General features: G+C 40.8%; 1 protein-coding gene across 1 annotated transcript; it reads left to right on the top strand.

Moving 5' to 3' along the window:
* Positions 1-1,805: 1,805 nt before the first annotated feature.
* LOC138952113 (uncharacterized) lies at positions 1,806-15,758 on the top strand. Its single transcript, XM_070323710.1, has 8 exons — positions 1,806-1,897; positions 3,672-3,818; positions 5,193-5,842; positions 9,309-9,414; positions 10,183-10,359; positions 10,955-11,093; positions 12,558-12,678; positions 13,519-15,758. Exons 1-8 carry the CDS (start codon positions 1,876-1,878, stop codon positions 13,729-13,731), a joined length of 1,575 nt encoding a protein of 524 aa, XP_070179811.1. The 5' UTR covers positions 1,806-1,875; the 3' UTR covers positions 13,732-15,758.
* The last annotated feature ends 22 nt before the right edge of the window (positions 15,759-15,780 follow it).

The raw sequence follows: 15,780 nt of genomic DNA, 5'->3' as shown, positions 1-15,780 counted from the left end.
GCCCCCACCTGTTCAGTTACACATTAAGTGATTAACATGCTTCCATTTGAAACTTCAAAGTCTTCATCGGGGATTGACGCCCGACAAAAGCTAATTGAAGCCCGACGGAGCGAAGCGACGGAGGGCTTCAATTACTTTAGACTTTGGGAGGGCGTCAATCCACGATGAAGACCGAGAAGTTTCAAATGGAAGCATGTTAATGTTATTGTAATTGAATGTCAGTGTTACAGAAGTTCAGCCACTGGTCATGGAAAATTAAAGTGTATTTATTGGTAAGGGAATTTGATAAACTTTTATGGGTTGATCTATGAACATTCCAGATGAAAGTCTTTAAACCGAGTCAAAATTGATGTGAACAAAAACATTCATTACTACAAAATTCTTCAAGTTCAACCTAATAAAACAAAAACCAGCACCCCTTTGTCACATTTGTGTTGGGAACACACTGACCACTAGCAATATCTGCAACTTGATAAGATGGTCACATGGGGGGGGGGGGGGGGGGGGTGGACATGCACGTTGAGGCAACACAAAATATTTTGTTGTGTATGCTTTTTTTTATCCAGATACTTGCGGCAAAAATGGACTACTACCCTCATTACACCAGAGGTAGGAGGATGAGTGGTCCTCATGGCTTTACGCAATAATTCAGGTAAGAAAAGCTAAGACAAAAACTTGCATGAATTATTTCCAGTTAATCAAAGTGACTACCTTTAGCCTGCCCTTCAAAGCCAAAAACCGGCACGGTTGGCCTAGTGGTAAGGCGTCCGCCCCGTGATCGGGAGGTCGTGGGTTCGAACCCCGGCCGGGTCATACCTAAGACTTTAAAATTGGCAATCTAGTGGCTGCTCCGCCTGGCATCTGGCATTATGGGGTTAGTGCTAAGCCTGGTTGGTCCGGTGTCAGAATAATGTGACAGGGTGAGACATGAAGCCTGTGCTGCGACTTCTGTCTTGTGTGTGGCGCACGTTATATGTCAAAGCAGCACCGCCTTGATATGGCCCTTCGTGGTCGGCTGGGCGTTAAGCAAACAAACAAACAAAAATCAAAGCCAAAATGAAGTATTGCCAGTCATATTATCATAATTATGACTGGCAATACTTCATTTTGGCTTTATTATGAGTGGACTTACTGCTGTTTGACTTTAGAGGGCAGAGCTAGAATGGACACTTTCCTTCGTCGCTTTGATGCGGATGTAATGCCTTCACTACGGTTCTTGCCAGACACAGCTTTTTGATCTGATGAGGCCCCCACCTGTTCAGTTACACATTAAGTGATTAACATGCTTCCATTTGAAACTTCGAAGTCTTCATCGGGGATTGACGCCCGACAAAAGCTAATTGAAGCCCGACAGAGCGAAGCGACGGAGGGCTTCAATTACTATAGACTTTGGGAGGGCGTCAATCCACGATGAAGACCGAGAAGTTTCAAATGGAAGCATGTTAATGTTATTGTAATTGAATGTCAGTGTTACAGAAGTTCAGCCACTGGTCATGGAAAATTAAAGTGTATTTATTGGTAAGGGAATTTGATAAACTTTTATGGGTTGATCTATGAACATTCCAGATGAAAGTCTTTAAACCGAGTCAAAATTGATGTGAACAAAAACATTCATTACTACAAAATTCTTCAAGTTCAACCTAATAAAACAAAAACCAGCACCCCTTTGTCACATTTGTGTTGGGAACACACTGACCACTAGCAATATCTGCAACTTGATAAGATGGTCACATGGGGGAGGGGGGGGGGGGGTGGACATGCACGTTGAGGCAACACAAAATATTTTATTGTGTATGCTTTTTTTTATCCAGATACTTGCGGCAAAAATGGACTACTACCCTCATTACACCAGAGGTAGGAGGATGAGTGGTCCTCATGGCTTTACGCAATAATTCAGGTAAGAAAAGCTAAGACAAAAACTTGCATGAATTATTTCCAGTTAATCAAAGTGACTACCTTTAGCCTGCCCTTCAAAGCCAAAAACCGGCACGGTTGGCCTAGTGGTAAGGCGTCTGCCCCGTGATCGGGAGGTCGTGGGTTCGAACCTCGGCCGGGTCATACCTAAGACTTTAAAATTGGCAATCTAGTGGCTGCTCCGCCTGGCGTCTGGCATTATGGGGTTAGTGCTAGGCCTGGTTGGTCCGGTGTCAGAATAATGTGACTGGGTGAGACATGAAGCCTGTGCTGCAACTTCTGTCTTGTGTGTGGCGCACGTTATATGTCAAAGCAGCACCGCCCTGATATGGCCCTTCGTGGTCGGCTGGGCGTTAAGCAAACAAACAAACAAAAATCAAAGCCAAAATGAAGTATTGCCAGTCATATTATCATAATTATGACTGGCAATACTTCATTTTGGCTTTATTATGAGTGGACTTACTGCTGTTTGACTTTAGAGGGCAGAGCTAGAATGGACACTTTCCTTCGTCGCTTTGATGCGGATGTAATGCCTTCACTACGGTTCTTGCCAGACACAGCTTTTTGATCTGATGAGGCCCCCACCTGTTCAGTTACACATTAAGTGATTAACATGCTTCCATTTGAAACTTCAAAGTCTTCATCGGGGATTGACGCCCGACAAAAGCTAATTGAAGCCCGACGGAGCGAAGCGACGGAGGGCTTCAATTACTTTAGACTTTGGGAGGGCGTCAATCCACGATGAAGACCGAGAAGTTTCAAATGGAAGCATGTTAATGTTATTGTAATTGAATCTGACGACAATCTCTTTCCTGCTTTCATGCGGTTGTAAACAGACAGAATTGGTTCTGTTCTGTTCACACACTACTTTCAGTCCACCTACCTGCAAGGGTCAAGTCCCAAGAAATGTCTCTGTATTCCTATCGTATCACTCTGCTCCTGTTTTGTTTTCTTTCACACACATTTTCCCTTCTTTTTTGACGGTTTTCTGGACAGCAAACTCTAAAACAAATTCTTTTCATCACAAAAGCGATCTTTGGAATTGACTGACGTAGTCCGGAAGAATTCATGCATTAACTTACGTCACGTACTCAACGTCATCACTTCGCATACCTTATGGTCTCGGTATTTCGTTGGCCTTCATATTTCCTACTTGTAAAATGACCCTCAAAGCTAACCGAGACTAGTTGAGGCTGTATCAATACGCCTCGCCAGCAGGTTGTTAATGGATTTTTTAGCGAGTGGTTATCGACAATTGTAATACAATCAAGTTTGCTTTTTAATGAAACAGATCCTGTGATTGGTCAGAATGTCCCAACTCATTACAAATTACCGGTGACTAATTGTCGATAGCCACTAGCTAAAAAATTCATTAACAACCTGCTCCGCACACTCGTGAATTACCAAGAGGCTGCAAATACCCACTCGTGGTTTATTTTCCACTAATCAACTCGTGGTCATTGTTTAAGCTCTATTTAATGACCGGTAATTTTTAATGAGTTGGGGCATTCTGACCAATCACAGGATCTGTTTCATTAAAACGCAAACTTGATTGAATTACAATTAACATTAACCAGAAAAGCCTTTTAACATATGATAATTATAAGAATAACTTTGAATGTAATTAGAAAATTGTTTGCCATTTGAAGAATATTCATACCATAAGACTAAATTGTTGAAAAGTGTCAAATGTACTGAAAGTAGATGGCTTTGTCAACTGACCATAAATACAATTGGTTCTTGTGCCTGTTGTATAGGAGCACCTGAAAGAGAAGGAACAATGGAACAGAAAGTACCAGCAGGAGGTCGACAGTCTGTCATTCCGCAACTAGCAGCTGTCCAAACGAGTTGTGGTACTGCAAGAGGAGCTGGAGGCCGTCGAGTCACAGAAGAAAAAACACAAGGTTGGCACATTTCTTTAAAGCAGTAAAGCGGTAATCAAGACACCAGCATTGACTTGACAGATACAGATTTCCTCTTCGTTGAATAGGGTTGAAGGCATGGCTATCATATTCCTTGGTGGTGGCAATTCCGTTCAATATGTTTTTGTAACGTCGTGAAATATATACTTTTCCCATAAAACTAAAAGCTTAGTGTTACTGCGACTTCATTTTATCATACTTATTTTCATAGTGTGGCATTTTTCGGTTCTCGTCTTTGTTTTGCCAATACATTAACCTTTACTTTAATTGTTTAAAGTTTTAACAAAAACTTACAATGGTAGGAACCCAAGAAAAAGTCCACCCCTCTGCTTTTTGAATGTAATCTATACCTGACTAAGTTTCAAATGTACATTAGTATTAGATAGGCCATGAAGCCTGTAAATGCCCCTTCTTGATCTTGTGATCATTTTATTGCTATTTATAGTACAGAAAAGGGAACCCGTAAGATTTTGCCATATTTTGTACTCTTGATTTTCTAAATTACGATTGATACGGTCTGTGGAAAAAAAGAGAAATAATTCCTAGACTTCTTGCGTTTCTACTTTCGGTTCACTCAGTTAGTGTAAAAAAACAACCTGTTACTATGGCCATTTTGAATCTCGTATGAAGTGACTAAACGAGATCAGTTGCGTTGATCAGCTCAAAGCGTGGAAAGCTCAATTTTTATCATGCAAAAACAACAACAAAGAGGTGGATCCTCAGCAGGAGCAAAGAAAAAGGCTGTTCGGGAACAGGAATTCCTTTCAACGTATGTTTTCCAAGTTTGACATCGATAGACACTGCATGTCAAAGCTAGACTCATAGGGATCCTGAAATTGACAACACCAAGAAAAGCCGCTGCCAGCATGAGGAGCATCACAGACTTTGTCTTTTGCAAAAGATCTACCCGAGGAACAGGGTGCAGTACATGCCAAAGCGATGTTATCCGAGCTGATAGTGAAAATGAATTTGTCATTGAGCACAGCAGATGTGATTTTACAAGCTGTCAAAAGTGTGTTTCCTGTCTTAAACATCGCGCAGAAGTCTAAGTGTTCAGGCTGCAAGAAGGCTACAGCAATGATGAAACAGATGTCTAATGACATTAGGTCTTCTCTTAAAGAAAAAATCAACAAAGATTTCCATCTTTTTTTTTTATCAATGACGGTGTGTGCAGCATGTTTGAAATGAATGATTAAAAGTTATGTGGAGTACTCTCATTTTTCTGAAAATGCACGTAGCTTTTTTTTTGTTAAACTCCATGGCAAAATTGAGGTCCCCAGGTCTGTATTACAATATATATATATATATGCAACACATGCTTCTATCAGTTAAAAGATATGATTTGTTTTTTATCAGCCTCATCTGGAGATGTACTGGTACCTCAGGCCTCATCTGGAGATGTACCAGTATTGCCAGCCTCATCTGGAGATGTACAAGTATTGCCAGCCTCGTCTGGAGATGTACTAGTATCACAAGCCTTATCTGGAGATGTACCAGTATCACCAGCCTCATCTGGAGATGTACCGCCATCACCAGCCTCATCTGGAGATTTACCAGTATCACCAGCCTTATCTGGATATGTACCAGTTTCACCAGTCTTATCTGGACATGTACCAGTATCACCAGCCTCATCTGGAGATGTACCGCTATCACCAGCCTTATCTGGAGATGTACTGATACCACCAACCTCATCTGGAGATGTACCGCTATCACCAGCCTTATCTGAAAATGTACCGATACCACCAGCCTCATCTGGAGATGTACCGCTATCACCAGCCTCATCTGGAGATGTACCGCTATCATCAGCCTCATCTGGAGATGTACCGCTATCACCAGTCTTATCTGGAAATGTACCGATACCACCAGCCTCATCTGGAAATGTACCGATACCACCAGCCTTATCTGGAGATGTACTGATACCACCAGCCTCATCTGGAGATGTACCGCTACCAAAAGCCTCATCTGGAAATGTACCGATACCACCAGCCTCATTTGGAGATGAACAGGTACGAAAAGCATTGTGATTTTGAACTTACTCACGGGTTACCTCCATTATGAAATTGACCGTTTTTGTTTGTTTATTTGTTGCTTAACGTCCAGCCGACTACGCAGAACCATATCAGGACGAAAATTGACCGCTTTTATTTTTTAAACTTTCCAGGAAATGGGATTTAGCCACGTCTAGGTCGATGTTGTCAGTCTAATGAAATTGGAGAAAAGGCACCAATGGGTGGCCGAGTGGTAACGCACTTGCGCTCGGAAGTGAGTTCGACCCTGTGTCAGGGCGTTAGCAATTTTCTCCCCCCTTTCCTAACCTAGGTGGTGGGTTCAAGTGCTAGTCTTTCGGATGAGACGAAAAACCGAGGTCCCTTCGTGTACACTACATTGGGGTGTGCACGTTAAAGATCCCACGATTGACAAAAGGGTCTTTCCTGGCAAAATTGTATAGCCATAGATTAAAAAAATGTCCACCAAAATACCCGTGTGACTTTGAATAATAGGCCGTGAACAGTAGGATATGCGCCGAAATGGCTGCGATCTGCTGGTCGATGTGAATGCGTGATGTATTGTGTAAAAAAAATCCATCTCACACGGCGCCTTGAGTCCGAGTCTGGAGATACGCGCGCGATATAAGACTTCATATAACCCATACTTGTCGGTCGCCCTATGCCTAAGTGGAATGTTTTGTATAATGGGAGCTTTAGGGCAATATTTGGCTTTAACACACACACACGTACATATATAGATTGGTTGAATTTAGAATAAAAAGAAAGTATGTAAAAGTCACAACATTCTTACACGTACTCGCATTCACTACCAAGAAACTGTTAATTTTTAGGATAGTTGGACATTAACTACAGTACCTGTGTAATCCAGAAAAACACACAAGATAAGCACATAATTGAGGCAAGTCAGGACCATTATGATGATCTGTGTCAAAAGCATCACATTTATTTTAACACGAATATTTATTGGACCATAGTGGCAGAGTGGGCGGCTTGCAGTCTCACTCAATGACAAAGTTAAGCAATGCCGAGCCTAGGCAAGTACTTGGATAAGTGACTGTCTGAGTTGTACACTGCTGTTAACTTAACGGTTGACCCCTCATGGAGGGCGGTGTCTCACTACTCTTTGGGATGAGATTTTAAACTGAGGTCTATTCAGTATTCTGAGTACATATATGCACTCAAAATCAAGCTTGGACTTGATCCTGACGCCAATGTCCAACTCGGGTCAATGCAACCCGCAGAAACACACCCAGCATGCATCATAGTCTCAGAATAATCAAAATGATGATTGTGGAGACTCAACGAAAGGCAGGTGTGCTTTGGGAAATGATTCTATTGTTATTGCAAATTTGTCTGGAAGCATGTGTCGACATAAGCTTGTATGTCTGCTTGATAGGGAATGGGATCTGGGTTGTCAGTAAAATGAAATTTGAGATTTTAAAAGAATCACCAAACCTTAGGGCGACAAAATATAAGTTGAAAGTATTGTACAATTGGAGCTAAGTTACCTTTAGGACGACATTTGGTTGACCTAACTCCCCTGTAGGATTTAACACAATATATATGTTATAATTTTGGTCGCCCTAATCAAAAGTATTGTATAATGGGAGCTTTAGGGCGACATTTGGCGAATTGGATCTGGGTTGTTACTAAAATGACATTTTACTTTTTTGAGAATTTTTTTTTCATTTTTTTTCAGAGTTTTTTTTTTTTATACACGTTTTTATTTCTTTTTGGTACATGACATCAACATCAGACAGCAACACTTTTTTGAGATTTGAAAGGAAGCACCAAACTTTAGGGCGAAAGAAAATACGTTGAAAGTATTGTACAATTGGAGCTTTTAGGATAGTTGGACATTAACTACAGTACCTGTGTAATCCAGAAAAACACACAAGATAAGCACATAATTGAGGCAAGTCAGGACCATTATGATGATCTGTCTCAAAAGCATCACATTTATTTTAACACGAATATTTATTGGACCATAGTGGCGGAGTGGGCGGCTTGCAGTCTCACTCAATGACAAAGTTAAGCAATGCCGAGCCTAGGCAAGTACTTGGATAAGTGACTGTCTGAGTTGTACACTGCTGTTAACTTGACGGTTGACCCCTCATGAAGGGCGGTGTCTCACTACTCTTTGGGATGAGATTTTAAACTGAGGTCTATTCAGTATTCTGAGTACATGCACTCAAAATCAAGCTTGGACTTGATCCTGACGCCAATGTCCAGCTCGGGTCAATGCAACCCGCAGAAACACACCCAGCATGCATCATAGTCTCAGAATAATCAAAATGATGATTGTGGAGACTCAACGAAAGGCAGGTGTGCTAAGCTGCCATGGTATTATGGGAAATGATTCTATTGTTATTGCAAATTTGTCTGGAAGCATGTGTCGACATAAGCTTGTATGTCTGCTTGATAGGGAATGGGATCTGGGTTGTCAGTAACATGAAATTTGAGATTTTAAAAGAATCACCAAACCTTTAGGGCGACAGAATATAAGTTGAAAGTATTGTACAATTGGAGCTTTACCTTTAGGACGACATTTGGTTGACCTAACTCCCCTGTAGGATTTAACACAATATATATATATACATGTTATAATTTTGGTCGCCCTAATCAAAAGTATTGTATAATGGGAGCTTTAGGGCGACATTTGGTGAATTGGATCTGGGTTGTTACTAAAATGACATTTTACTTTTTTGAGATTTTTTTTTTATACACGTTTTTATTTCTTTTTGGTACACGACATCAACATCAGACAGCAACACTTTTTTTTTTAGATTTGAAAGGAAGCACCAAACCTTAGGGCGAAAAAAAATATGTGAAAGTATTGTACAATAGGAGCTTTAGGATGACATTTGGTCGACCTAGCTCCCCTGTGGGATTTAACACACATGCATATATATATATATGTTATAATTTTGGTCGCCCTAATCAAAAGTATTGTATAATGGGAGCGTTAGGGCGACATTTGGCGAATTGGATCTGGGTTGTTACTAAAAAAAAATGACATATTACTTTTTTGAGAATTTTATTTTTTCAGTTTTTTTTGGTTTTTTTTATACACGTTTTTATTTCTTTTTGGTACACGACATGAACATCAGACAACAACACTTTTTTGAGATTTGAAAGGAAGTACCAAACCTTAGGGCGAAAGAAAATACGTTGAAAGTATTGTACAATAGGAGCTTTAGGATGACATTTGGTCGATCGACCTAGCTCCCCTGTGGGATTTAACACACACGCATGTATATATATATATGTCAAAAATGGTGTGAATGTGATCATACTTTCTCCAAGTCCTTTTTCAAAAATTGACCCGATATTCCGATCTACTTACAAATACCTTTTGGGGTTTAAATTGTGATGTTTTAGTTTAAATAAAAGTTCCACATGATTCTATGTTCCGCCTTGCAAGAGACATCACATTAACTTAACTGTGAATATTTTGTTTTAGGATGAAGACTACTGTCAGGAGAGTGATTTTGATTCTGATAGCACACCTTCTTCCTGCGATTACCCTATGCTGTCACCACCTGCACAAAGGAAGAAAACTTGCCAAGGTAAAAGTCAATGAAAGAAACTGTGAGAAGTAGTAACTCACTGACTGCGACAATTCATGGTTGACCAATTTACTTAAAATTCAGCTTTCCTGAGCCAGAAACCACAACTTGGTCTATAGTTCAGGACATTTCCTAGTCGAGTTGCAATCAATTATTGTACTATCAAGGAAAAAGTTTCTTGTGTAAAGAATTTAACATGCTATACGGTGTTGTTGCCAGGCCTCGGTCTTTTGTCTGTGACGCATTCCTTTCTGATTTGACGCATTGGACCTAGCCTTGTCCGGTCGATGGACCGATAGTTTTTACGTTTTGGTGGTCAACTGACCGATACATATTCGTACAAGGCGGACAAGGTCTGCAATGAATGGAATGGGAGTTGCAAAGTCGGAAAACAAACCCCGATCGAAATGCTCATGTTTGCTACGAGTGAAAAATGCACTCGGTGCCGACTCTGTGTTTGTCGTCATTGACTCTGTGTTTGTCGTCATTGACACTCGAGGCTGCGTTTACGGAAATACCCGTTCCAGCCGGTGTACCTAATTATCGAAAACGGCGCAAACAGCGGAAATTTCATCAATATAATACTACGGCATGGTAATTTGGACCTATTGTTTTTTTAAAGCCAGGACATTTGGACTTATTGGTTTTTTTTTTAGGGAGGTCCAAATGACCTATTGTCTTCTTAGGCTGGCAACAACACTGGCTATACTTTTTCCCACATAAAACAGACTTGTGCCCATTGTGATATACATTGTACTTGTTTGACAGGCATGGTTACAACAAGGCAGCAAAGTCTGGTTTTCTCGATGGCTGGTTGGCACCCCGTTGCCTTGGCACCTCAAGCAATGATGTTGCCAGCGCAGTCTGTGTCTCGTCTTACTTTTCCCAACAATGTCCAGCTTCCCACCGACCTTACTGTCCTTCAGCAGCAGCTCAGGACTACAGGTATGTTATTCTTCAGCGTGTGGCATCACCGTATTTGATCTTTTACCCTTGTTAAATGCTTCTCATTCAAGTCACTGCACAGCAGAACATGCATGCACTTTTAAAACCAGCTTGCTGCACAATTGTTAAGTACCTATTTTATGAAGCAACTGCTTGTTTGCGAAAATGAGTGTGCCTGCATCGATACTACGTGTTTATCACTAAATCAGTGTCTGATAAGACCGTCCATCCGGAGGGTGAAATGAATAGGCTAAAGTTGCTGATGCGACCCTCATTCACATTTCACACTGTTAGACTGTACGGTAGGCTACGGTTCATGTTGGTTAATAAATATTGGCTTCAAATTGGTACCCTTGAAAATGACAGAAGGCCGCCTTACAATTCTTAAACTTCTTGAGTTTCTACTTTTGTGACATGACGTGGTGAGTCTCGTATGAAGTGACGAAACGAGATCAGTTGTATTGATCTGTTCAAAGCGTGGAAAGCTCAATTTCCATCATGTAAAAACAACAACAAAGAAAAAGGCGGTTCGTGAACAGGAATTCCTTTCAAAGTTTGTGTCAGTAAAAAGATGACCTGATTTATTTCTCATCAGCCTCATCTGGAGATGTACCGCTACCACCAGCCTCATCTGGAGATGTACCGCTACCACCAGCCTCATCTGGAGATGTACCGCTACCACCAGCCTCATTTGGAGATGTACCGATAAAACCAGCCTCATCTGGAGATGACAGGTACGAAAAGCCTCGCGATTTGAACTAACTCACGGGTTACCTACTTCCTGAATTTGACTCTCCGGATGACTTTTTAACTTTATAAGCCTGTGATTAAGGTGACCCACAAACTGTTACCAGACACTCCCTGGACTTATATTAAGCCTAGTGCAGAACCGCGCGAGGTGACATGTGACTCATTTCGTGGTGGAGGGTCACATTTTAAGGATTTTTTGCATTTTACTTCAGTATCTGTGTAATCCAGAAAAGACACAAGATAAGCGCATAATTGAGGAGAGTCGGGACCATTATGATGATCTGTGTCAAAAGCACATTGAACACGACTATTAATGGGACCATAGTGGCCGAGTGGGCGACTTGCAGTCTCACTCTATGACAAAGTTAAGCAATTTGAGATTTAAATAGAAGCACCAAACCTTAGGGCGACTGAAAATAAGTTGAAAGTATTGCATGATTAGAGCTTTAGGACGACGTTTGATCAACCTAGGTCCCCTGTTGAATTTAAAGGCACACGCAGCTTCCCGTAAACCATCACAGACACTGTCAGGCTTTTACACACAGTACAAACACCCTTGCATTTCAACACTCACCACTTGAGAACATCGTAGGTGCCCTCCGAAAAGAGCGAGCACTTATGAACGAATTTATTTTTGCGTGGCCAGCCGGATTGTCTGATCAGACAATGGGATGGCTCGTTTTGGCGCTAGACCTAACTTATACTAATAAATTGACAGCTTGTTACACAAATATTCTTAAATAATTCTTTTTGCATTAAGACAAAATCAGTAAAACTCGAAGATTTTAAAGTTTAAAAACTAGCCCTGAAGCGTGTCCTGCAAAACGTGTTTCTCGTAGCAGACGAATGTTCAGCATGTCGCCAGTTTCTTTGAACGGTCAGCCGACACCATTCACTTCGTGTGACTCGCAGCCATTTGTTGCGTTTTAGATAACGTGCCATGGCAGATACAGCGAGTCGCATTGAAATCAAGGACTGACTACTAAATTGTGAGAAAAAAAGGGAAAGTAGATCACATGGGTTCACGATGGCTCAGGGGTTAGATTAACCACGAAAACAGGTGTGTGGTTTACTCGAGCTAAACAAAAAAACTGTGTCATTTAATGCTATTCACTAAATGCTATTGCAAGTGTGTTCGATAAGGTTAGAACTGCTTTTTCATGAAAAGATTTGAATCGTTCTGTAAACCATTTGGGACGGACTGGGGCTTTAACACACACGCATTACAAGTCAAATAGTGTGAATGTGATAATTTTTTCTCCTTCCTCCAAGTACTTTTAGTTTTACTCAAAAGGACCTATGACCAGATTTCCAGATCTACTGACAAATACGTTTTGAGCTTTCATTTGTGATGTTTAGATAAAAAAAAAAAAAAGAGTTTCACATGATGGCATGTTCCGCCTTGCCAGAGACATCACTATAACTTAACTGTGAATATTTTGTTTTAGGATGAAGACTACAGTTACGATCCGGAGAGTGATTCTGATTCTGATGGCACACCTTTTTCAAGCTACATGTACTACTACTCAATGCTGTCACCACCTGCAAAAAGGAAGAAAACATGCCAAGGTAAAAGTCCGTGAAAGAAACTGAGAAGTAGTGACTCTATGACTGCAACCTTTCATGATTTGCCAATTTACCTAAAATTCAGCTTTCCTGAGCCAGAAGCAAGACTTGTCTATAGACTATAGTTCAGGACATTTGCATATGCAGTTGCAATCAACTAGTGTACTATCAAGAAAACAGTTTCGTGTGGACAGAATTGTACATGCTCTACATTTTCCCATCTTTGTTAAAACATTAAGTCAAAATTTGACTAAATGTAAAAAACATCAATTTTGAAAACAACACTGGACAGCAATTAAAAATAGCATTCACCAAAACTGGCAACATGGTCTCAAAAGCTTCCTCACCTCATGTCTGACACATGCATGCACACACACACACACAAACACACACACACACACACACACATACACACACACATACACACACACACACACACACGCGCATCTCTGCCTTATGCAGCTTCATTTGTTTCTAAGGAAAATGCTGGGAGTCCATGGTTTCCAGGGAAATTGTATATTTGTGAAACACGTTATTCACCAGTCTTGCAAAGACCAGGCAAAAGTTACTAAATGTTCAGTTAAGCTGCTGCAACATTCCCCCATTTTGAAATTTTTACCATGCTCCTTTTTGTTGTGAACATAAAGATCTGAACCTGGGCTTTTATTTCCAGGAAGCGATCACTTTTCATAATCGTTGATATTGGTTTTGGTTATGCCTAATATGATCACATGGTTATTCTTCAAGAAGCGTTGTTCAGTTTTCATTTTTTTTCTTGGGTAGAGCTGCTTTGATCTTTGAAAACTTTGTAATAGGATTTTTTGCATATTTTGTTTTTTTCAGAAATACCAGACAAACACGATGTACTGCCACCTGCCTCAAACGGACTGCCACCTGCCTCAGATGAGCTGCCACCTGCCTCAAATGGACTGCCACCTGCCTCAGACGGACTGCCAAACATTTCTTCCAAGAAACCGAAACGACCTTGCCTATATTGTGGCCAATTTCAAAGTGTGCTCATCAGACACTTACAAAGAAAACATTCTAATGAAGTAAGGGTTGCTGCAGCCATGAAGCTGCCTGCTTGTTCTAATGCGCAACTTGATTGTGGGCAGGCTTACCCTTTTTAAAATCAAAAAACAAGAAAGGTAGGTTGTTGGAACGTTTGTTATTGGATTTACATTAACATAAAACGTTTTAAGAGAACAGCCTTCCTTCTGTATGTTTTTGCTCATTGAACACCTTTGATTTCACCAACTCTTTTTTCTTCTTGTCACTGAGCTCTGACCGGTACGGTTGGCCTAGTGGTAAGGCGTCCGCCCCGTGATCGGGAGGTCGTGGGTTCGAACCCCGGCCGGGTCATACCTAAGACTTTAAAATTGGCAATCTAGTGGCTGCTCCGCCTGTCGTCTGGCATTATGGGGTTAGTGCTAGGACTGGTTGGTCCGGTGTCAGAATAATCAGAATAATGTGACTGGGTGAGACATGAAGCCTGTTCTGCGACTTCTGTCTTGCGTGTGGCGCATGTTATATGTCAAAGCAGCACCGCCCTGATATGGCCCTTCGTGGTAAAACGCTGGCAGTTTCTTTGTTTTTGGATTTACCCTTTTTAACGCAAGAATGGATGGTGAACCAGCCAGACTGACACTGTGTGAATGGCAAGAAGCAGAAAGCAATCATTGGGTGGTACTGGTTCAATCTCGGCAGCTAAACTAAAGAGTATGTGTGTATGTAAAGTCACCCATGACAGATGTGTACTGGTTCAATCTCGGCAGCTAAACTAACGAATATCAAGTATGTGTTTTGAAAATCGTTGTCAGTATCGGATAAAGGAGAATTTCACTTGAGACTCGACCGAGGCCTGGTTTGTGTTATTATGCAAGGTCCGGTACTATGAACAAATTTGGTCAAATCCACTACAAATGTATGCGTGTTTGGCTTATTTCATAGAGTAAAAAGTTCACGCACTAAACATTTTATGTTGACCGACAAAAGTGTGCCACGTACACTCTAAATATTTGGACGCCAGATACCTCTGCAATGACCGGAACAGAGCTGAGCAGAAAATGCAATCAGGTGTTCTATCTCAGACTAATCAAAGCAGTCTGACACAAGCCTGATCACTTGGATCGTCACTAATCTATTCAAGAGTTCTGCATTGCCCATTATCTCCCATTCAAACCCTCTTTTGTACTGTGAGTTAGTAATCGCTGAACGATCGCTGTTAATGTTATAGCGATACTGGTGAAAACGAAATGTAATATTTTGAGTGCATGCAGTAATTGAAGGGCGCACAAAGCATGTGACTACCCTCCAGTGACTGCACTCATAACCTTTTGAGATGAGTGGTTGTAAGGTATTATAATAAGACTTCCTCTCCACAATACAAGTGCCTGTTGTTGTTATTCATGTTCAATTGATGGGAAGCTAATTCTGGAGGATAAATAGAAAACAATTAAGCTTTTTGAGTCACTTGAGAAAATGTGACTCTATGTAATCGGTCAGTGTTAGTCTGTCCGGCCGGCCGTCCGTAGACACCACCTTAACGTTGGACTTTTCTCGGAAACTATCAAAGCGATTCGGCTCATATTTTGTTTAGTCGTGACCTCCAATGACCTCTACACTTTAACGATGGTTTCGTTGACCTTTGACCTTTTTCAAGGTCACAGGTCAGCGTCAAAGGAAAAATTAGACATTTTATATCTTTGACAAAGTTCATCGGATGTGATTGAAACTTTGTAGGATTATTCTTTACATCAAAGTATTTACATCTGTAGCCTTTTACGAACGTTATCAGAAAAACAAGGGAGATAACTAGCCTTTTCTGTTCGGCAACACACAACTTAACGTTGGGCTTTTCTCGGAAACTATAAAAGTGACCGGGCTCAAATTTTATGTGAACGTGACTCATTGTGTTGTGAATAGCAATTTCTTCCTGTCCATCTGATGCCTCATATAATATTCAGAACTGCGAAAGTGACTCGATCGAGCGTTTGCTCTTCTTGTTTAATAGGTTACAATAATGTCATCATTTATTTCTCATTGAAAATTTCAAATCATTTTATATCATTTTGCTTTAAAAGATGACATTTGTTTTATGTTTTG

This window comes from Littorina saxatilis, linkage group LG17 (assembly GCF_037325665.1).
Source record: "Littorina saxatilis isolate snail1 linkage group LG17, US_GU_Lsax_2.0, whole genome shotgun sequence".
Taxonomy (NCBI): domain Eukaryota; kingdom Metazoa; phylum Mollusca; class Gastropoda; order Littorinimorpha; family Littorinidae; genus Littorina; species Littorina saxatilis.
The sequence above is the reverse complement of the archived record's forward strand: the minus strand, read 5'-3'. Positions and strand labels throughout refer to the sequence as shown.

What these genes read in the sequence shown, in the direction of transcription:
- LOC138952113 (XM_070323710.1), top strand. Translation starts at nt 1,876, where the DNA reads ATGGCTTTACGCAATAATTCAG. An exon ending in GCCTCATCTGGAGATGACAG is followed by an intron (nt 11,094 to 12,557) that starts GTACGAAAAGCC and finishes ATTTTGTTTTAG; the next exon opens with GATGAAGACTACAGTTACGA. An exon ending in AAGGAAGAAAACATGCCAAG is followed by an intron (nt 12,679 to 13,518) that starts GTAAAAGTCCGT and finishes TGTTTTTTTCAG; the next exon opens with AAATACCAGACAAACACGAT.